The following is a 23,818-nucleotide window of genomic DNA, read 5'->3' on the forward strand; positions in this document are numbered from 1 at the left end:
GAAATCGCTCCCAATAATCCAAGAATCTGTAATATGGGACCAAGAGAGCAACTCCTTCCAAAGGAGGACACGATTCCCTCTCAAATTGGGTGCATAAAGGATAAGAAATCCAACCTTACGCCCACCAATCATCAAAATAACCCACTGTGCTCTAGAGGGGACTATGACTCCGTGTCCAATGACCAAGGGGAGCATCGAAGAAGAGAGAGAAATGCAAATGCCTCCCCTGGTGCCCAAGGCAGGTGACCAAAAAGTATGGCCAGAAAGAAGCTTACCTAACTTGGCACAATCTCTACCATCCAGCTTGTGCTCTTGAAACACCTGGATACGAATCAGCTACCTACGGCGGCGATGAGGTATACCATTGAGACCTTGAATGTTTCAACTAACGATCCTCTTTGACGGGAGGAGGAGGCCAGGTGAAAGGCCCTATCCGACCTGGTGGTGGAGAAAATCCTCTTCTGTGAAAGAGTCCTCCTGTCAGGCGGAGGGAAATCAACTGGTGAAAGAAAACCCACACCAGCTAAGGGGGAAGCCCTGTCCAACGGAATCCCAATAACCGGCTCCCCCAGGGTAGAGGGTACAAACTCCTCCTCTGTCTCAAACTCTGCCAAATCTGCCGGTAGTGCAAAAGAGTTCCTGTAGGAGGGAATTGGCATAGGAGTGCGAAGAATCTTTGCACCCGATGGAGAAGGAGAAAAAACCCCCTTACCTCTATTAACAAAGGGAGGGGGCTGATCAGGAACATCAGTGATAGGACCTAAAGAAATGGGTTGCCCCTCCTGATGAGTAGGTGGGGGGACTAGGGCAACCACATCTACGCCTCTAAATGTAGGAATGTCACCTGCCTGTAATTGAGAATGGTCCTAGGTGCCTCGTAGAGGTGGCGGAGTGTCAGCAACCCTCACAGGCATCCAACGGGCTACTCATTGTATTGTGCGCACTGGAGAAGAGGGTCCAAGTCTAGGGGCTGGTCCCGAAGGTCCTAGGTGAGAAGGGGGGGCTCTGGTAGTGCGTGTAGAAGAAATAGGACGAGAAGGCGGAATAAACCGTTTGGGCCTTTTCTTCTTCCTTGGACAATTCCTGGCGAAGTGCCCAAGGGTCCTACAAATCCTACACTCCTGACTCGTGGCACCCCATCCAATTTGACAGCCTCTTCCGCTGAAGAGGGCATGCCAGGGAGGGGGGGGATCTCTGTGACCAACCCAAAAGTGGCTCCTATGGACGGTAAGAGTCGATGGTAAACCTGAGGAAGGCCAGGGAATCTAATGAAAAGTGAGGTAAACCTGCTATCTTTCTCTACTGGATCGAAACCCAAAGTGAAGGGTGTCAAAAATATCCTCGTGGAGCTCAATGCCAAAGGACTAGCCCTGAGTTCTGAATCTGTTGACTCTGGAGAATCAAAGACCACTTGGAAGAACCCTCGTCCAAGTAGACGAACATCGGTGAGGTGTCTTGCGAGGTCTCTAGGTAAAGCCGAAAGCATCCAATCCCTAGCCTGTAGCCTGGAGGGGTGGGAATCGTCGATGCGAGCAAAGAGTGAAGTGGCATACTCATGCTCTGAATATGTCTTGAGCTACTGAAGCTCGTCTTTGGAAAAGGTAACTGTTTTTGCGGCCAGTGGAAGCGGTTGAGGATTGGCCCTCTGCAAAAATATGAAAACTATCCCAATGAGGAGCTCTGGAGGGCCTCCAACCTCTACTGCTAAGCTGAAATCTCCTAGCATTTCTAACTGTGTAGCGAAAGAAGGGGATGTTCTTTTCTCGGTGCCCTTCATTAATCCATTCCCACTCCCCCGGGTCCCAGTGCAAGAACCTGATGGGAGAACCACCATATAACCAGAGTCTCTAAGACCCAAGTGCCAGAAGAACGGCGGAGTCAGGATCAAGATACCACTGTGAATCCGTGCCCCACTCCATGTACCGTGCAATCCTAACAAGCTGGAGGGCAACCTCCAAAATAATAGCATCTGAAGATGTGAGAAGTCTGCCTGCCGACTGAACATCGTTGACAAGGGTCTCCTTTCATGTGCATCTCGCTAGGCAATGACCTGTAAAGGAACACCCATCCCCGAAAAGGCTCCCAACCAAGTGGACTCTATGATTGGTAAGTCATCTGTATCTATCCACTCTGCTGGTATGACTACCTCTATCTGCTGCATCATGACTGCACTCCCTCTGAGGTGGCCAACTGATAAGAGTCTCTGATCTTCTAGAAGTTGTCTAAAAGCCTTCCAGGCACCTACAGTGGAAGCAGGTCCCCTCTCCCATCTAGACCACTACAAATAATGTGACACACCCAGTGATCTGCCATACTCATCCAATATGGATTCATTTCACATAACTGGCTGCCTATCTATTTCTTTGCGCGAGGAGGGTGTAACTCTCCGAAGAGTGGCTCTGAAGCTGCCCCAAGCTTTCAGAATGGAAGCCATGAGAGGGGAAGAGGGAGACCTAAGATGGGCTGAAGTAAAAATGCATCTGGAGCTGTCCATCCAATCTCCCCCGTGAGAAGGTGTACAAGACTGAATGCTATGTAGGAAAAAGTCCTTCCAAGGCTCCTGTCCAGGCATCAAACCTCTCACTACAAATTTGGATCAATAATATTGAGACCTCCTTCCCAGTGGGGAGAATAAGGGTCTCCCAAGCCACCCTGGCTACAACATCTGAGGTGCCATCTAACCCACTCCAAAGAAAGTTCTTGACATGTCTCATGAGCTGAGATATACAACCTCTAGATCTGCACCAACAAGAGCAAACAAACCAGGCAATAGCCAATAATACCTGGTTCACAACCACTACTCTAGATGCAAGGTCAAGTCTGGCGGAACTCCAAAAAATGAGTTTTCTCCTTATGCTCTCCAACACGGGAACAAACTGTTGTGCTGGAGAGATGCCCATCCCAACCTGGCATCCTAAGTACCTGATGGAAACACCCCTCTAAATCCAAGTGAATCCTATGTCAATCCCCCAGTCCCTTTCAACCAATTAGTATGCTAAAAAAACTCATTCAAACATTTTTTATTTGAGAAGGCCCATGGTATAGAACAGAGGACTCATATGAGAGGCGCTGCTCTCTTGCTTCTTGCTCCGGCTCCTCCCTACTATCCATTCCCCCCCTTCTTGCCTCTCTTCCCCTCCCGCTCTCCTCCCTTCCTTGGTCCTCAGCCCTTTTTGGGCCACAGCTAGCCCGTCTTCATCTTATTCCATCCCTACCTCCGCACAAGGGGCTCTTTCCCATCCCCTCTATCTACCTTTGGCCTTGCTGCTGCCAGCCCCTTTGAGGAAACTTTTGGAGGAGGATTTGGAAATCCCTCACAAATAGAAAAACACTCTTCTTTTGGCTTTCTATTCATGGAGTGATTGCAGTGAACTTGTGGAGATCCAGGTTCAGGGCTGACCCTACTTGTCCTCGATGCGATGCAGCAGTCGAGTCAGTTTAGCATTGCCTTTGGGAGTGCAGACAGGCGAGGACGATCTGGAAGGGTGTTGCTAGGATTCTTTGCATATTTCATAGAGCACCCTTCTTCATGACTTGGGGATCAGTGGCATAGTTATCTCTTACTGGACCTCAGGTGTTTTTCGAGGGATAGGACTCAGACTCATCCTTCATTATACGACGACACTCTGTGGAGTCATGCTCTCCCTAGGATGTTCCTTTCACTCCTTTCAGAGCTGCTCATGCCTCGGTAGACACATCTTGGGAGATTTTGGCTAGCATTGCAGCTTGGCATATTTGGAGGGCCAGATGTACGGAGGCGATGGAGGGTTCATAGGTTCACCCGTCCCAGTCTATGGCCAGTATATGGAGTGATACTATACACACATTGATGGCCATCTGGGCAAGCATGTAGGGATCCTCCAGAGTAGCTACAGCCAGGAGAGATACCTTTTTCAGAGTTTGGAGAGGATCTACGTTCTTCTCTGAGACTTTTTCAAGGTTGAGGTGGCATTTTCAGCTTCCACCTTGGATTTTTGAGTTTTTTCTTTCATGCATGTCATGATGTACTCCCGCATTTGAGCTTGCTCTTGTAGCTTTCATTCATACTTAATGAAGTAATCTTTTTGAAAAAAGAAGAAAGGGAAAACCGTTGTGTAGGATTCTCAGATGCTAGACGAAACATGTCAGAGAACTTTAAACAACATAAGGTGGCAGCATGGCATGATGTATCTTTCATGTTCGTCGTCAGAGAAACAAATATTTTGATTACACAAACTTGTCTAAGAAATCTCCGAGGAGCAATGGAGCATCCAAAACTGGTGATTTCTTACGTTAGAGTATGGTAACATAATGTGTTCATGGTTGTAGGGATCGAGTGGCTCATCCATATATTAGTTTGTAGAATAGTTCAGAGTCCCGATAGACCTGCTCATATGATGATATGGGAGGCTGTAGAAGCCTGAAAACATACATTACTTGTTGATGATGTTCACCGTATTATTAATTGTGAAGATCTTTTGAAATTATGAATTGATGTGTCAAATGTAGACTTTAGCATCCCCTTCAGCTCCATTTCTTGTTTCAAAGAGTAATTTTTGGTTATCCATCCTGTGGTTATTTCGTGTTCCCTCATTATAGTAGAAATCTCTGTGCACACAGATTCACTTCAAGATTCCATCTATAGATCTTTCTGAAGCATTTCACTTTTTGAAAACTGTACAGCTGAAGTTCCTTATCAAATATCTTACCACTATTTGTTACCTCCAACATTTTTGTGCCTATTTACTGTGCATTATTTATTTATCTTCTTGAGAGTAAAAATGTAAATCTTTATGATGTTCTAATCTTGCAGGAATTTCACAACTTTGCTGATCTTCGTAAGCAGTTACAGCCCTTGGCACTTGCAATAAGTAGCTATGGGGAAACTTATGGTCTATTGACCAAAGCCGATTTTCAGAGAGCTGCTTCTCAGGTATCATGTCAGATTGCAAATATTTATTCCACTTAAGCCAAAGGATCTTGAGTTTGACATTAAAGTACAGAACTCCTAGGTGGGATGGATGTTCATGCTTAGACATGGTGAGAAGGACACACTTACACTATGCTATGCCCTTAAATATATATATTTTTTTGCAAAAAGAGACTGCTATTAAGTATTAAAGAAAAACCGTTACAGCAAGCTCCCTACGGGATACATCATGCAATGCACGAAAAGCTCAAGAGCCAAAAAGAAAGGATTGAGGCTGATAGTGCCATCTTAATCCGGTAGAAACCTCCGAGAAAAAGGGAGAACCTCTCCAAACTCGAAGAAATATAGTCCTTCTAGAAGAGGCTGCCCGTGAAGGGCCCTGCATGCTAGCCCATATGGCTATCAAAGTGTGAACCGCCGTGTCAGACCAAATACCCATGAACACCTGTAATGGGTGTATCTGGGTGCCATACAAGGCCTCAGTACATCTGGCTCTCCAAATGTGCCAAGAGGAAATGCTAGCCAAAATCTCCCAAGAGGTGTCCACTGAAACATGAGAAGCTCTGAAGGGAGTAAGTGGTACATCCTGTAGAGAGCAGGGCTCTATCACCTGCCGGCGGACCGAGAGTGCCCAAGAAGAAGGCTCACCCTCATAAAACACCTGGGGCCCGGTAAGAGAGAACCATGCGACCGAGCCCCAAGTCATGAAGAAAGGGGAAGTGTGAAAGATGCTGAATATCCGAGCAACCCCTTTCCAAACAGTCCTCGCCTGACTGCAGTCCCAAAGGCAATGTCACACTGACTCCTCGGCAGAATGGCATTGAGGACAAGTGGGATTAGCCCCAAATCATGATCTCCACAGGTTCACTGCAATCCCTCCATGAATAGAAAGCCAAACTATGCCCTTAAATATTCAAATTTAATGTTCAGGAAATTTAGATTTTACTGAGATTTGTAGTCAACTTCAGCAAGGTGACGAGTCCAATGTTTTGCTGAGGCCCATCCTTCCATTGAGGTCTGTCCATGGGAGTGGATACAACATGAAGAAAAGAGGGCTTCTCATGAGGCGACAAGCCATATCGCCTTGATCACTGCGTCGTAGTGAGGCAAATTTATGAGGGATCGGCGCAGCTTACCTGCTGCCATTGTTTGCAACCTCGTACTAGATCTTGATTCAGGTTATGATGATAACTGTGGTGGTTTTTATTGCACCCTCTCGTGTAATTCATGGTGTGTGAGTATGGGAATTTGCATGCATATGGATTGTGGATTGTGTGGGGGGAAGCTGGCTGCTATGGTATTTTCTTCTCAAGACCCTAGCTCACCGTCTAGTAGAGTGTCCCAAAAACAGGTGCCAATAACCAGTGTAGTGGGCTATACAACCAGCACATTCCTCGGTTCGTGAGAATGTAAAAACTACCTATACGCCATGCCTTGCAGACATGCTTTCACATAGATTTTGTCATCCAAAGAGAAAATATGTTTTCTAGCAAGAGGAAGAGACCATCTTGGATATCCAAGCTTGTGGCATTTAGACCAATCTATCCTGTAGGCTAGAGGGACCATCTCAATGGGAAAAAGATGTCATGCCCCAAGTGAAATCCTAACTATTATGTGGCATCCTCGCCATCATCTTGAGGAAGCATTACCAGATTGGCTAACCCCCTGGACAACTCCATAGGCAGCGAGCCATCGTCTCAAGGTCCCCAACATAACATTATAGGCAAGTCCCATCTACTCTCATCTACTCTAGCAGCCTTCCATGAGTTACTAGCCAAAAGAAATAGGAGATCTTTCTTGGAAAGAGACTAATCCAAAGGCGGGTCCAAAATCTAGTAAGTATTGCATGCATCACTTATTGCTCTAGCCAACACTGCCCCCTATGAGGGAAACACTGCCCCCTATGAGGGAGTCCATGCGGCCACTAACAAAGCGTGGATCGTACTTAGCCTAATCTATCACTCAATGACCATAAAGATCACGGAGGATTAAACCATAGAAGAAACTCCATGAGAGAGACACATGGTAGGCAATACTTAATCTATTCCAAATGTGTGTACTCAACAATACATGATAGGCCTCTTATATAGAGAGTGCCCTTGGAATAGTCAACACATGTGGGATCCTCTGATCCACATCTCTCCTTGTGGATATCCTTAATCCTCATCTCCACATCATGTAGTCCACATCCTAGGGTGGCTACTTTAATTCTTTCCTATACCATACCTTAGCCTCTAATTATGTGCTCATGGCACCATATCTTAACACCTCCCCTTGGTGCCATGATCCATTGGCTACTGCAAGGTGGTGAGATGTGAGTTTACATTCCATCACCTCCCCTTAGTGCATGCATTGCTACTTGAGGTGGTCAAGTGTTGTTTTTACATCTCAATACCTCTCCTGGGTGCTTTCATAGCTACTCTCAGGTGGTCAAGTTTCATTTACAAATGTGTGGGCTAAAGGTGGCAAGGTTGTTGCTTCTCAATGCTTGATGTCGATGGTGTTCTCTTCTTTGCTTGATGTGTGATGCTTTGTTCTTCTATGTGCCTTAACGCTTTCTGTGTGGATGCCATGTTCTGTGCTACGGTCATCTCACACACTTGTGCATTGTGCATTCCATTTGTTGCAAAGGTCTTACCAATTGATTTCTTTCAATATTGGCAAGGTCTAATTGCTAACAATGCTTTTAATTTGACAAGAGCGTAGAGCTCAAAACGACGATCACTTTTTCTTTTTGGAGCGTGTGCAAACTCCTCCTGGATTGCAAGTTATGCCTTGTCGAAGTTTTTGTGAAGAAGAGGTGGCCTTTGATGATGTGGCACAGGGGTTCATATGCTGCATGCAGGACTGTGCTTGGGTGGCACTGTTGACTGTGCATGCTGATGTGGCATAACTAACGCTAACTATAACCATGGTGGGTTAAGTTAACCAGACCAGGATTGAGTCTTATTTGCCACGTGGCAAAACTTTGAGCAAAGACCATTAAACCTAACCTAGAATTAACCACGGTATGCCACGTGGCTTTTCCTAAGGTATGAGACCTTGGAGAAGCAGAGAAATGGCGTCGTTTAAGAGCTAGTTGATGACGAGCTCATCGTTTGAGCTAGGATGTGCTGTGAATCTGCAGTCGGCTGGAGTGGTTCATCTTCCTCGTCTTCGCCCTCAGTTTCCTCAAGAACAACTTCCACCTCGGAGGTTTGTAGTTGAGCTCGTCGTTGCCCAGAGCGTCATCCGCCTATGAATCGTTTTGTTATCACGATAGTTCGCCTTTCTTCTGCTGCTAGAGTCGATGGCGTTGCAAGAGCGGAGCCGGTGCTTAGTCACTTGTGTAGGAGCTTGTTAAGATTGGCGTTGCCTTGTGTGAAACCCCCGCATCAGCCTCGGTGCCATCCTCAGCGTTGGGCTCTTCGTCACCTCCTTTGTCGTTGGATTCGTCGCCCTCGCTGCCTCGCCTTTCGCCTTGAAGCCTCTCCCCTTCGTCAGAGACGTCTGATTCTACCTTGTTGCAGTCTCGCTCCTCTCCTTCGTCTACATGAGCGGGGAAGTCTTTGGCAGGCTTCCGGACTTGTAGCCTTGTATATCTCCTTCGCGATTGTGGTATTTGGCATGGATCACGTAGTGGAAAGACAGGAGTTCTCAAAGCCTCGATGTCAGATCTAGATCAGAATGGCGATCCCAGCTCGATGAAGCCTGTTAGTGGTTGTTCTGAGGTCGTTGTTTGGTTCTGCTGTGTTGTTTGCAAGCTTTGTTGGAGATGGCCTGCGCTGGAGTCAGCTGGTCGGCTGTAGGCGGATTTGCATGTGGAAGCGCTCGGGCGAATAGTCTGCTGCAGAGCCGTGGAGGCTGATGGAGCTTTAGAGCTGCGTGATCTCTTGCTTATTGCTTGCTTGCCCTTGCTGTTGAAGCCTTTTCTCAGATGCATTGAGTCGAGGGAGCAGGTAGCAGGCTGACTGTGTAGAGGCTCGATGAGAGGCTAGTAGAGCTAGAGCAAAGCCCTGGCTAGATTGTTGCAGCTCGTAGGTGCACAATTGCTCTCTCAAAATCTCTAAAACAAATAACAGAACTCTCTCAGACACTTTCTCTCACAATGATATCAAATAAACGGATATTCTATGACATAAATCTCTCTCTCTCTCGGATTAAGAGAAGAACAACTCTCAATAGTGAAACTCTCAAAAGAATAGATCTCTCTTCCTCTCTCTCACATGAACGGAATTGTTTGACGGAAATTTTCTAACAAGTGAACGGAAATCCTCTTTCATCAACGGAATGAAAGAATGGAAGCACTCAATCTCTCAATCTCTCGATCTCTCTCGCACTCTTAGGGATCGCAGTGTCTCAACGAAAGGCAAGGGAGCTCTGATACCATGACAAAGTGTGAATCGTACTTAGCCTAATCTGTCACTCAATGAGCATAAAGATCACGGAGCATCAAACCATAGAAGAAACTCCATGAGAGAGACACACACATGTGGGATCCTCTGATCCACATCTCTCCTTGTGGATATCCTTGATCCTCATCTCCACATCATGTAGTCCACATCCTAGGGTGGCTACTTTAATTCTTTCCTATACCATACCTTAACCTCTAATTATGTGCTCATGGCACCATATCTCAACAGCCACATCCAACAGCAAATGTGGTCTGCCAATGCCGATGGTACAGAAGGAGGACACCACTACCTTCTCCAAGTGCCATGGCCCATATCCTGGATGGCTAGAACTACTCTCCTAGATTTGCATTGTGCCTTGTGCAAGGTCTAACCTCCCATAACTAAAGGAACCACCTAGAGTGATCTTGTTTGTACATAACAGGTTTTGGGTCGATGGTCCAAGTACGGCCCCAACGGCCAACTACTCAGGTTCTTTGCAACTCTACAAAGTCTAATACTCCACCATTTGGGTCTTTGTTCCCTTGCTTCGACTTCATTAGGTGTTATTCACACAAGTCCATATTGAAGAAAATTGGGTAGGGCTCATTGTGGTCATGCTATAGTAGGTAGAAGAATCTCAGAGGAAATCTTGTCTTGTAGTGTTGTCCAAACACCGTGGAGGGGCCAGCATGGCATGTGGGGTCCAGCCAAGCTCCTCTTGTCATGCCTCTAGAACATTCTCCTTGATCTCTTGCATCCTACTGCTCTGCTAGCCCCTCTCAAGTGAGCAAGTTCATGCAACCTCTTCTCAAGATGCTAGGGGAGCCAACTCCATACTCCTAGGGATCTTGCTAGCCCGGTATCCGAGTATATCCATCCAATGTGCGTGCACTGCCTTAGCATACGGCCCTTGTGATCTTGGATGTCAAGGTGCCAAATCGGGGGCTGCCGGTCAAACACATATTTGCTTTGGAAGAGTGCTTAGATGAGGCTGCCTAAAGTAGAAACTATTTGCATATTTGATAAGCAACCCCCACCATCTTGGCTTGGCAGAACCTCAAAAGAGAGAAACTTTCACATCATGGCATCTAAACAAGTAGGGTGTCAAGCCCATCCTCCATTACATTAGCAATCAATGGGAGAGAATCCCCTCGATCTCAACACATACTAGTGTTAGCGAATGCTCCACTTTTTAAAAAGACACACTGACTTGGCCCCATAAGCATGTGTACTTAATCCACACAAGTTTTACTTATGGTAATGCAGTCTCTTTCCTTATTCTATCTCACCACAATCTAAGTTTGTTTGAGCAGGGCCAACCCCCATTACAAGAGCACATATTGAACAATCTTTTTGTATCAAAGATGAAGATTGAGTCTAGTCTTCTTTCTGTTTCTCATTGAGTCATCATGTCTCGTCAAATTTTAGTGAGTTAAGGAATCTCTTGATTGGTATAGCCTAGCATATTCATGCTAGGAACTCCATCCAAATGAATATGCCTTGCAGTTTTGTGAGAACAAGCAAGAATCCCATTGCTTCAATAGATAATGTTCACCATTTTGGGATAGAAGAAAGCACAAGAATCCATCTCCAAAGCAGCATGCTCAAAAGAAACAAAGCTAGAAGCTTAATGTCAAGTTGGGATAATATTTTTCAAGTCAGTAATTCAGCCACCGTCTCTCCAGTTTTCGACTGCATACATTTTACATACCCTGATGCTAGGCTTGGACTTCAATTCATCTATGAAGAGACCAAAGAGAGTCGGCGAGACCCCTATGTTGCTGCTTATGATGACCGTTTCCCTGGAAGAGCAGGATCCATCTACCAGTGGCTGCGTGAACTCGGCCAGCACCTTCTTCATCTGTGGAAAAGTCCAACGAAAGTAGGACAGCAGAAGTTCTTTCTCTCTCTCTCTCTCTCACACACACACAACACACACACAGAGTTAGAGATAGAGTCTACATATGTATAAATCAATGAAAGTAGGACAGCAGTAGTCCAAACATAGAAGGCGAAACAGTACCTGCAAATAGCTCCAGTGAAAGATTTTTTCATTTGTACATAGCGATTGGATAGAAACGTTCAACTGTGGCATAATTAGTTCAGATTCTCTTGGAAGCCTGTGCTTTTCTACTGTAAGCATGATTTAGCAAGTCTATATATGTATAAATAAAACGACATTAGGACAGCAGTAATTCAAACATAGAAGGAGAAAAGTACCTGTAAATAACTCCTTTTATACTATAAGCATGATTTTGTAGCAACCTAAAATGCCTACAAAGGGGGATCTTCTTGGTTTAAGACTGTTCCATATTGTTCCCACAAGTTAGAACTAATTTCATGCAATGCCCAAGCTATTTAGCTGGCTGTTCCCTTAGGTTTTGAACTCTCTGACATGGAGCTGTTATCTGTTCTGCGCACGTTCCTCAACCTTTGAAGTAGATGCATAGATTTGCCTCATTGGTATGCAATCTTACATTCTTGTGCTCTTGAATCTCTTTCTATGTTCCTTATTCTATCTCAAAGTCCTGATTCCACCCTTTTCTTTGCTTAGAAATGTTTTCTCCACTATACAATTGTGATAGAGAGAGAGAGAGAGAGAGAGAGAGAGAGAGAGTTACGTGCCTTGTCCTTTTCTGCAGGTTTGTAAGGTTCCTATTACAGATAAGGTAGTCGATATTGTCTTTTACATTTTTGATATCAACCAGGATGGAAACCTCAGCACAGAAGAGTTTTTAGGAGTCCTAGAAAGGAGAGAACGTGGTATGTCAGAATGCCTTGATTCTGGTGTATTGTGCACCCTGAAATGCTGGTGGAGATGTGTTGGCAGCTGCCGTAATCAAGCAAAGTGGATTTCCTATTGAGACATAATGAGAAGTCTGCTGAAAGAGTCAAACGTGCTCAAAGATTTTCCTTATTTTCCTCTTGTGACATGCTTATGTATGTTCTCATTTCAAGGATACATGATTAAAAGACAGGGCTATCAGAGACTTGCTGCAATGACTGGCAAGCATAGCAATAGATTTTCATCTTGGACAAACCAAGGTAAGGATGATCGCAAGGATGCATGATAGCAATTATCTTTCAGAAGTAGCAGCCATATCTTTGAGCTATAGAAGATGCAGAATACTTTAGCTAGTTCGTAGGGTTCTCTTGTAACATCCATAACTATGCTTTTTAATTGTAGAAGGTGTAAATAGTTAACATCGATGAACAATGTTTCTAGTACACACCATACAGAAGTGTAGGATTAGATCACGCTCCCCACTATTCCGTTTGTACATATATATTTGTGGATGGTTGCATACACTTGTGTCCTTTTGTACATATATTTGTGGACGAGTGCATACACTTTTGTACATATACATTTGTGGACAGTTGCATACAATTGTGTGCTTTTGTACATATACATTTGTGGATGTGCATACAAACTCTGGCACTGCCCTTTTATTTTCTACTTATACATAAACAATCGAGGGCAGCTGTGTAGTGATGAGTCATGGTGAGTTGCTCTTACAAGTATTATTTGATTGTGGATTTAAATACTCTCAACTTCATTGGAAGTTTTAGCTTGGATGAAACACACACACACACACACACACACACACACACACACACACACACACATGCCACCTGAACCCCACACCCAGCCACCCTCTGTGTGTGTGTGTGTGTGTGAGAGAGAGAGAGAGAGAGAGAGAGAGAGAGAGATGATATGATTGTATTAAAGTCCGTGAGAGACCCTTGAGGGCTGGCAATCACTATCAACTAATAGTGATCACTTACATCTAGTGAGAGAAAACATTACAAACTTGCTGGGCCAGCTTGTGTGCTTGTCCCAATATCTTGGTGCAGTGTTCCAAAATCTCTTTCAAGTAGCTTCCTACCTTTTTGGCTGGCTGCTCCAGCAGACTTTTCAGATTATCTCTGCTGTCCTCAGAGCCTTCTCTGATGTGGGCGTAGGCTCTACATCTTAGGAGTACATGCTGCTCATTTTCTACCTTCCTTGTAGGGCAGGTTTTGCAGGTTCTTTCTTCTCTAGGGATCCCCGGTCTTGCCCATCTATGCTTCTCCACCTCGATATCATGTGAACTAGTTCTGATTTTGCAGAGTAGATGCCTTTTAATAGAGAGGTCTCTCCATAAATCAGGATTACCTCATAATAGTGATGCAACGGGCATCTTTACATCAATGGATAGGAATGAGGCCGATGCAACAATGTCTCGAGGCATGGTGACTGGCTCCAAGATGACTGATTTTGGATCTTTAAAGAGGGACATGTTGTCATCCTCCTTTAGTTGTTGCAAGGTGGGGTTCAGCCAGTAGGATGGGGTAGGGTGTCTTTGCCTTAACTCCTAACTTCCCCTATAGGGTAACATATGTATAGTTTCTATTCTTTCCCAGTATGTCCTTGAGAGCCCGGGTACCTAAGCTTGGCATTCGTAAAGGATTACTATCTGCACAAGCATGGTGTATACAAACTTTCTCATTTCCCAATTTCACAGATGTGCCTTCCTGCCTTTATTTTAGAAGCTATATAAAGCTTTCTCAGTGGCACTTGGATCCGAACCCACGTCTTCTTCTCATGGGTTCTTGGAGGATCTGGTTGTATGGAGGGGTCCCGAAGAGTGGGAGTGGACTGATGCATGGCACCAAGAGAAGAGTTTCCCCTTCTTTTGTTATACAGTAAGCAATGCCATAAAGTTTCAAATCAGTTCTAGAGGATGGAGACCTTCCAGAGCCTCTCATTGGAGAACTCTCATATTTTTTGCTGATTTGTCTTTTGGAGGAGACTATGGAAATCCCTCAGGAATAGAAAAATCACTCTATTCTTTTGGCTGTCTATTGATGGAGGGATTGCAGTGAACCTGTGGAGATCCAGGTTTGGGGCCGATCCTTTTTTTCCTCGCTTCAAGTCTGTTGAGGAGTCCATTCAACATTGCTTATGGGATTGCAGACAGGCGAGGGTTACTTGGAAAGGGATTGCTAGGATCTTCAATTCTTTGCTCCTTCCCACTTCTATATGACCTGGGGTTTTGTGCCTTGGCTATCTCCTTCGGGGCCATAGGTCTTCTGTGAGAGGTAGGACTTTTCTTGGGCTATCTTAGTTCGATGACACTTAATAGAGCTCTGGATGAGGTTCACCGTTGTCTCCCTTTATACCTATACATGCATCTATGGATATTGCAGCATGGCATATTTGGAGAGCTAGGTGCATAAAGGCATTGGATGGAGCATAGGTCCATCCATCTCATACCATAGCCTGCATATGGACTGAGACTGCACATACTTTGATGGCCAGTTGAGCGACTATGCAGGGTTCTTCTAGGGCAGCCTTTGCCAGGAGGGCCTTTTTTCTTCCAGTTTGTACTGAGGATGTTCAGCTCTCCCACTCTGGGTGGTTGTTTTGTTCATACCATGCATGACGTATATCCACTTTGAGCTTGCCCTTGCGGGGTTTTTTCCATACTTAATAGAAGTCTCTTTCTTGGGGGGGAAAAAACTCCTAGATATTTATACGTGTTGACTATTTCCAGTGGCTCCCCTTCAAATGTGACATTCACTTGTTTGTTCCCTATCCTGATCACCATTACCTTTGCCTTATCAATATTGACCTACATTCTCGAGTGTTTGCAAAATTCTCTCAGTGCATCCATATGTGCTTGCAGGTTCTCCTTGTGCTTTGCAAAGAATACCACATCATATGTGTAGATAATGATTAGCAAAGCGTACCTTGCACTCCAAACGCCTTCCTTGCTACGTATTATTATCCACTCTTTCAAATCATCAATGAAAAGACCGAAAAGTGTTGGAGGGAGGGGGAAGCCTTGTTTGACCCCTATGTCAATGCTCATTACAGCTTTTCGGGCTTTTTCCTTGGAGCATGACGAGGCCCACCACCTAGGCCTTGTATGATCCAGCTGACAATCCGGATTGGCCGGAAGAAGCAAGGTGGAACACCTTACTACCTGACCTAGTGGTGGAAACCCTCACTTGAGAAAGAAATCTTCTATCACAGGACGTAGAAAGAGGAGGAAAATCCATGGGCAAGAGAACCCTCCTCTTGAAAAAGGAGATGCCTTGTTAACAGGAATACCAATCACTGGCTCACCAAATGTTGGGCATTAACTCCTTGCCGTCACCAAATTCCTCCAAGGTTGAAAAAGGGTTCTCATGAAACAAGGTTGGTGTCGGGGGAATTCCCATAGTCAAAAAAGGTGAAGAGACAAAAGACACTCCCTTCCCTTGACACTGAATGGGGACCGAAAAGCAAATGAGGAAGGGAATGGGGTTGCTCACATGAGGGGCTAGAACCAAGAGAAATATCTGCATGTAAACCAACATTGGCCCTGGATCTGGGGAAGCTCTGGCTGTAACATGAGAGACATCACTAGTCTCACCCTCAACCAGACCCTAAGAATTCAGAACAATAGAGGGCCCCTCTTGATTTGCACCTAGTGAAAGAGCGAAATCTAGAGCTGGAATGTCGAGTGAGGAAGTAGAAGTAGAGGCCATAGTCTGAGGAGTAGAGGCAACAGGATTCTTTGGGGAGGGGACACTAATAAAAAAAGAATAGCCAAGTTCAAATGGAACTTCTGTACCAGACCAAAGGAAGAAGGAGGGCTAGGTGTAGTGGATGTCCAATAGTCTGCCTACAAGCTCTCTACTACCTAGATCATCAAGGTTGTTTTAAGACCTCGAGAGGACTGGGCCCAACTATTATGCAATAACTTCTCATAGGTCAGATCCTTAAGGGAACCAAGATGGCAGAAGTATCCCATGCTAGTAGCTCTTTTCAATCCTGAACCTTGTTTTTCCAAGGGAATTCCCTTGTGGAGATCCCTTTGGAAGTTTTTTAGGTGGAAGAGTTGATTGGAAATAAGGAGAGAGCTTGGCCTGGCAAACAACCTCCAAAATGTGGTCATGGGTAGGCTCAACCTTTGGACATGTAGTAATACAATGGAAAGGTGTGTCTTTTCTCATATACTGAAAGGAGTTTGATTTGGTAGGTTTTACCCACCTTCTCCCAATTCCTACTCCCTTTAATGATATTGAAGAGGTGGTAATGGTCTTAAATTCTAGATGGAAGGTATGAGACAAAATTTATGTTTGGAAAAGAAGGTTTAAGAAAATCTGGACTCAAAAGGTGCCTGAGAAGTTTTCAGCACTACTCTGATTGGTACTTCACAAGGCAATTTGGACAAATAGCAGGGGAGAAGCAATAGGCAAAGGAGAGGGCAAGTGTGAAAGATGCCCTAACCAGCAAGAAGACCAAGTCAAATTGAGGAGATGGAGGAATAAGATCTGTTTCTTCCTAATGCCATCACTGATTTGCTCTAGTTTACTAAAATGGAGGACTAAGAGGATGCCAACATGTTATTCTCCTTTGTAGTCTCAAAAGTGCTTGGAATTTTTGAGCTCTTTGCTCTTGTGGGAACTGATATATATGAAGTTGAAATGTATAATCATTTACGAAAATCAATATAAATATTTTCTTGCCCCAAAAAAATAAAATGAGGGTTGTAGCCTAGACCTAGGGACATAATTCAATTGAATTCTAACAAGTAAAACAAATTTCTCAAGTCACAGTCAGTCAGATTGAAATATACTATTCTTAATAGATTCCCCAACTATTTAAACTATTTAAACTAAGCAAGAAATCCATTTCAGGTCTCAAGGAAAAAAACAAGGTCCATCTCTAACTTAGTTTGCAGAGGAGGATACATGCACTTGAAAAACATAACCATGGCAGTTTGTAAAAAAAAAGAATAGTTTAATATTTTGTATTCACATAATCATGGCATTCCAAAAAATCAGGAATCCATCTAATTCATGTGCTTCAAATACCGTCCCCTCGAGCAGTTGATATGCGGTATTCCAAGACTAAATGCTATGCTTGTTTAATTGAAATCTCTCATAAATAATAAAACTATGTTAGTATACAATCTTCTCAAAGAAAACTTTGATATTATGGATCCTCCAAGTGCTAGAGTGCCATGAAACGAAGGAAAATAAACTACAATCTGTACATTGTTCCAATGGATTTCAAAGACCTACAATCAAATGACATACATGGAAGACAAAAATGACATGAGAGAGATTGTTAATATTGAAGCATGATACTACATGATAATGCTTTGACTCATCCCATGGCCCTCCATTTTCTTTGGGGGTGGGGGCAATTGCCATTTCTAGATCACCAACAGGTTTTTTCCCTTTTGTTGAGCGATGCAAATCATTGCGCAATGAATATGTAGCATGGAGGGTAAGGGGGAAACACACAATACAAAATGTGAATGATGAATGGGTAGAGAGAGGAATGATATGTACACAAATGGGAACCAAACACAAATGGGAATCACTCTTCTTTTTTTACTTAGCGAAAATTGACATCCATCTACAAATGGCTCAAGGCTACACTCTATGCACATGGATTTCCCTCGTAGCAAGAATAACCCTAACTTCTAGAACTCTAGGAGTGTATATACATGACCTTCTTCCTAACATTTTTGGTGGATGCTACCCACCAGATTCACAATGGTTCACACCCCCCATCAAAGGTGGTAGGTGCTTTCAAAGATCCTACATTCATTATCATCTTTTTTTTTCCACAATATAGCTTGCTAACATCCCAAAGCCCTCATCATTGACTCTTCTTTGGGTTTTGATAGTTTGACCCCTCTATTGCTATAGTAGCATTAGCGAACTTTGACAAGTGGTCCTTCACAACAGCATTGCCTTACTGCATAGTATCATCTTTCTTGATGCCTAGTGCCATCTAAAAGGGGCAAGGCATTTGGTACATGGTGAATATGAGCTACTCCCCACTTTGCCATGGCCTTCATCCATTTGCTCCTCAATCCTAAGGTTGGTTCATTTGTTTGCTTTTGGCAAAAACATTTGCTTTAGAGTTAGTTGAATGCTTGAAACATAAGTTCTAGGTTTTGTTACAATAGAGACACCCAAGTAGTTGTTGCTGTTGTCATGCGTTGTCGACAGGCGTTGACCACATGTCGATAGGAGTTGACCACGTGTTGACCATGTGTCAACACATGTCAACCATAGGTTCATCAGGCGTTGACCACATGCCAATCATGCATCAACACATGTCAAGCAAAGCTTCACCCAGGAGTACCATACCCAAGGCGACCATGCATCGACACATGTCAACCCCAGGCTCACCCAGGAGTACCATCCCAAAGGTGATCTCATTGAGAGGTGCGCACATGGAAGGTGAGCTCCGCACATGGAGAAATCAGGGTGTTAACAGTTGCACATGGTGGACCTGTACAGTGGTTTAGTGGTGCGGTGATCCAGCTCACATGCACATGGAGTAGTTACACCACCCTAATTAGAAGAGGCTGGCGAGTCAAGAAGTTGCCAAAGCTATCAAGAGAGCCAGCAGCATAACAGCTACCTCAATAGCTAAGGAGATAGGAGGATCACCAATCCGAGGAAAGGGGGGAGATTCTTAGTGAGGGAGGGACCCTCCAAGGCACAGGGATGAGGATGAAGGAGAAGGGGAGTATTGAGGGGGAGCATTTGGCATTCAATATTCGGCGTTCTGCATTGGGGGGGGGAGAGAGAGAGAGAGAGAGAGAAGAAGAAGAGTTTTTTTACGTCGTAGGAGCAATCCCAAGGAGCCAGTTCTGACTCATCCGACGCGATCCCGGGGGATCGAACACAACACACCCAACGACAAGAACCAGAGCCTTAACCACCAAGACCCACGCGGGTTTTATAAAACTTGGTGGGGAAGGATGGCTTATACACCAGGAAGAAGAGTTTTTTTACGTCGTAGGAGCAATCCCAAGGAGCCAGTTCTGACTCATCCGACGCGATCCCGGGGGATCGAACACAACACACCCAACGACAAGAACCAGAGCCTTAACCACCAAGACCCACATGGGTTTTATAAAAATTGGTGGGGAAGGCTGGATTATACACCAGGAAGAAGAGTTTTTTTACGTCGTAGGAGCAATCCCAAGGAGCCAGTTCTGACTCATCCGACGCGATCCCGGGGGATCGAACACAACACACCCAACGACAAGAACCAGAGCCTTAACCACCAAGACCCACGCGGGTTTTATAAAACTTGTTGGGGAAGGATGGCTTATACACCAGGAAGAAGAGTTTTTTTACGTCGTAGGAGCAATCCCAAGGAGCCAGTTCTGACTCATCCGACGCGATCCCGGGGGATCGAACACAACACACCCAACGATAAGAACCAGAGCCTTAACCACCAAGACCCACGCGGGTTTTATAAAACTTGGTGGGGAAGGATGGCTAATACACCAGGAAGAAGAGTTTTTTTACGTCGTAGGAGCAATCCCAAGGAGCCAGTTCTGACTCATCCGACGCGATCCCGGGGGATCGAACACAACACACCCAACGACAAGAACCAGAGCCTTAACCACCAAGACCCATGCGGGTTTTATAAAACTTGGTGGGGAAGGATGGAGAGAGAGAGAGAGAGAGAGAGAGAGAGAGAGAGAGAGAGAGAGAGAGAGAGAGAGAGAGAGAGAGACGTTGGAGCTATGATCTCGTTGAGAGGAGAGTGTGTGGAGAAGATAGGGGGTTGAGCTATGGACTCGCCTATTGTACTCTCTATCCACTATGGAAATAGAGCTGTGTATTCTGGTTCTTGTGACTTGTGACTTGTGGGTGCTGTTCTAGTGGCATGTACTTCGGCCAACTTGGTCACTTTCTCATTCTTCCTATTTCTTCCCTACACTAGTGCATGACGACTGTCTCTTCTTGTGCTCATGTTGTGTATTTCTTATGCGACCATCATCTAGCAAAATGCACTCATATGACGTGATTGACTATAGTACAACCTATGATACCCGTGCACCACTGCACGGTGCACTCCACATGATCCACTGTGCTAAAGCTCACAACACTCATTCTTCTCACACCAGTGGCCTTTGGCCTCTGGTAACACCTCTGGAAGGGATAGGAACCCTCCCCCCCGTCAGACAGTTTATGGCGATCACGGTGGGACACTGCTGGTGCTGAGTAGCAAGAGAGAAGTGGAGCTCTAGGGTCCTAGAGGAGAGAGTTCTTATGCTGAGTACCCTTGAAGGAGCTAGTGAGAGAACTAGGAGGTACTTAAGGAGAGTGGAGAGGAGACTTTCGGCTGACCAAACTTGATATAAAAAGTACTACGTGAGACGAAAGTTCGCAACGTCCTCAGGGAGAGCACAAAGTGAACCTATTGGAGCTGTAGCCAGAGCAAGTAACTTCATTGAAATTCTTATTGATCTAGACCAACAAGGTCAGTGGTGGTTAGATCCAGACTCCGGAGAAGAAGAAGTACAAAGCTTGGAATGGGTGAAAGAGGAGAGTACTAAGGACGAGGGCTCCTCAGAAGTGCATCAAGGTTAAGACAGCTCCTTGTCTCCTGTTGCAACGATGTCTTCACAGCTAGCCACTTCAACCACTTCAACAGTAGTACCCAATTCAGCACCACTTCAACCACTTCAACAGGAGTAGTACCCAATTCAGCGCCAGACTTGACATCCACTGGTCAAGCTACTATGACAACAAAAAATGATATTTTCTTTTGAAACTTGTGGGGCCTGCAAGGTGACAAAAGCTAGCCACGAAAACAAAGAACCAAGAAGCGTGACGGAGAAGGTGGTGGGAGACGGCTCTTCGCGACTACTCTCGTTGCGGCTTGTCAATCTTTTGATGTCGACTACTTTATTTCATGTAATCATTAATGTGGGTTTGAACTAATTAGAATAATTAGTGAAAATGATTGCAAATGTGATTATGAGTGGAGTGCATCATTGTAAATACCACGGGTATGAATTATAAATACCTTGGTATGGGGATAGAATGGTTTGAGAGATATATTATTTGCTTTGTAATTGGGAAAATAGAAATGAGTCATGTATTTTGAGTGGGCCAGATGACTGCATGGCCTCCATAATGTACTAAAATAATATCGAGAACACATGCCAAGCACATGGAGGGCATGTAGAGGGGTGTGGAAGAGTGTAAAGTCAAGAGGAATCCTTCATGAATAAACTTCATGCTTCCTTTTCCTCATCCTTCTTCCATCTCCTCTCTCCTCGCTCTAAAGCTTAGTGTACCCACATGAGTGAGCCATTTCTAGATCTGTGTTAAGGGTATTCTCTACTCCCTTGGGTGACCTCAATTTGACATGTATCTGGGAAGCTACTTCTCTACTGAAGGAGATCGTTGCCCTTTCCACATAACTACAGTCAGGTATGGATAGTTTTGACAGTCTTTCGTAAAATGGTCATAACTTTCTACTCCGAGCTTCGTTTTGAATGAAACTTATATCAAAATCTTTGTCTTTTCAAGATCTATCTACTGATGTATTCAGATATTTGTTCCATTTAGTAGAATAAAAGTTATTGTTGTCTGAGTGGTTGGGTCTGTTGTTTGGAGCAATTTTGAGAACCTTTCGTAAAACCGTCATAACTTTATGTTCCAAGCTCCGTTTTGAATGAAACTGATATCAAAATCTTCGTCTTTTTGAGATCTATGTTTTATCCCAACCGTCCCATTCAGCTAAATCAGCCCTATCAATTCACGCCTTTCACATAAGTTCACATTGTGTTGAGTCAAAAGATGTTCTTCCGACAACGGCTCGCCCTTACTTTTGGGGCTGACCGATTAGCTCAAATCAATGCTTCCCCTCAGCCTTTCCTATTTTCAATGCTAGAGTACAACCTCGCCTTTGACGTCTATATCTTTGTTTTGATCTGAGAAGATAGAGAGTGAGTGTCTCTTTAAGCTTCATCTAATGCCCAAATCTCTTCTCTCTTCTTCAATTTGTGGGTTGAGACGTGACCAAAACCAAACCCCTAGTTTTGTGTTACAGTACTATTTTGTCTGCTTTGCATAACCCTGGTCCTTTGAGTCTAGTGTCTACATCCGTAACACCTGTGGGTTCATGTCCTTACCCTCTATGCTACCGTTGCCATTATCTCAACCCTTTCCTATTGCTTGTTATCCATCCTACATGGCTTCTCAACCCCTTCCTTCTCCTTCCCAATTGCCTCTGTATCCTCATTGACCCCCACATTCCCTATGTCTTCACCGTCTACTTTCGCAACAGTAGTGCTTGCAGCATATGCAGTACCATCTATCTCCCCCATGGCTACATTAGTAGTAACTGCACCAATGTGGTCTCCTGCACGGGGTGTTGTCTCATCAGGCGCTCCACCATATGTCTCCATGGTACCCACATTGAGTATTGCTCCGTTGGGACACCCTTAAGCTCTTCCACTTGCTTTAGCTTCTGGGGTGAGTGCGGTTGTTCTCAATCCTAGAGAAAAAGCTAGACTTCTTGAGTTACTAAACAAAGTCCATGTGAAGACTCAGAAGTTCAAAAGTCACCTACATGAGGATGCGGAAGCTCATGTGAGGAAATTTCTCATCGCATGCAAAGCCAAAGGTGTGGAGAAAAAGCATGCCTTTCTACACATCTTTCCCTCGTCATTGGAGGATGTAGCCAATGTATGGTATAGCCAATTTCCCGCTGACCATTTTCAAACTTGGTAGCTCTAAGGGAGGAGTCTTTATGGACTTTCAAATTGGAGAAGTTTGAACACATGATTCTCTAGGAGTTGTCCACTGACACCATGAAGCCTTGGGAATGCATCTCTGAGATGTACACAAGGATGAGGGTCTTGGCGGCGAAGACGTCAGTGCCACCTAATGATGCTGTCATGAAGGGGTGGTTTTTGAAAGCATTACCTCCTACCATTTCTATAAGGCTGGTTGACAAACTCCATGAACATGCCTCACTCCACAAGACTTCTTGAAGGAAGCAGTCTAGATCGAATGGTCGCAGTTAAGTTTTGCCTCATCATCAACTACCACCACCTGGCTCCCAAGAGAGGAGGGATCATCCACTTGGCACCAACTCAAGAAGGAGTTAGAAGAAATCAAAGAAGGTCTGAAGGACAGAGTAAAGGTGGATGGCCAGTCATCCTTTGAGGCCCAGATTCAAAGTGGTCTTTGGTGCACAAAATTCAAGGGTTCTAACCATGGAGTGTCCCTCCAAATGTAAGGTACCTACTTCTACTTCATTTTGTACATTTTGTGAGATCCATGGACTTTTAGAGTATACTTTGGGGAACCTCTAGTTGCTGTAAATAGAGCCGCACTAGTAACTTCTACCCTGGCACCCATACCTCCTACTCCTCTTTCAAAAGCATCTGAGCCATCTTCTCCTCCTATCATTCTGCCTCCATTACTGCCGGCTCCCCCTTTACTCCAAGCTCCTGCATCCAATCCGGTTGGTGCCCCTTATTTCCATCCTTAGCCTTACTATGCACCATACCAACCACCTATGTCAGGAGGTGGCTATGGACCCCCTTATCAATGTGGTCCGACAGGGTGGTTTTCGAGGTGGACGTGGAGATACAGGTAGAGGTACCAACTTTCAAAGACCCATCATGTGTTACAGATGTGGGAAATATGGCCACTACCAAGATGATTGTATGCAGCCATTCGGGGGACCCTCTTGTACACAGTGCAACACAAATGACCA

At 44.7% G+C, this 23,818-nt stretch overlaps 1 protein-coding gene across 2 annotated transcripts in view; it reads left to right on the forward strand.

Moving 5' to 3' along the window:
* LOC147886544 (calcium uptake protein, mitochondrial-like) overlaps positions 1-12,649 on the forward strand; it is a 94,970-nt gene extending 82,321 nt beyond the window's left edge. For both annotated transcript variants that reach the window (XM_087395513.1, XM_087395514.1), the window contains 2 exons: positions 4,793-4,912; positions 11,925-12,649. In XM_087395513.1, coding sequence (XP_087251639.1) covers positions 4,793-4,912; positions 11,925-12,146 — 342 coding nt within the window. In that variant the 3' untranslated portion in view covers positions 12,147-12,649. The remainder of the gene's footprint in view (positions 1-4,792; positions 4,913-11,924) is intronic.
* The last annotated feature ends 11,169 nt before the right edge of the window (positions 12,650-23,818 follow it).

The sequence above is a fragment of the Dipteris shenzhenensis genome, chromosome 24 (genome assembly GCF_047967505.1).
Source record: "Dipteris shenzhenensis isolate YYH24624 ecotype China chromosome 24, Dip_SZ_1.0, whole genome shotgun sequence".
Taxonomy (NCBI): Eukaryota; Viridiplantae; Streptophyta; class Polypodiopsida; order Gleicheniales; family Dipteridaceae; genus Dipteris; species Dipteris shenzhenensis.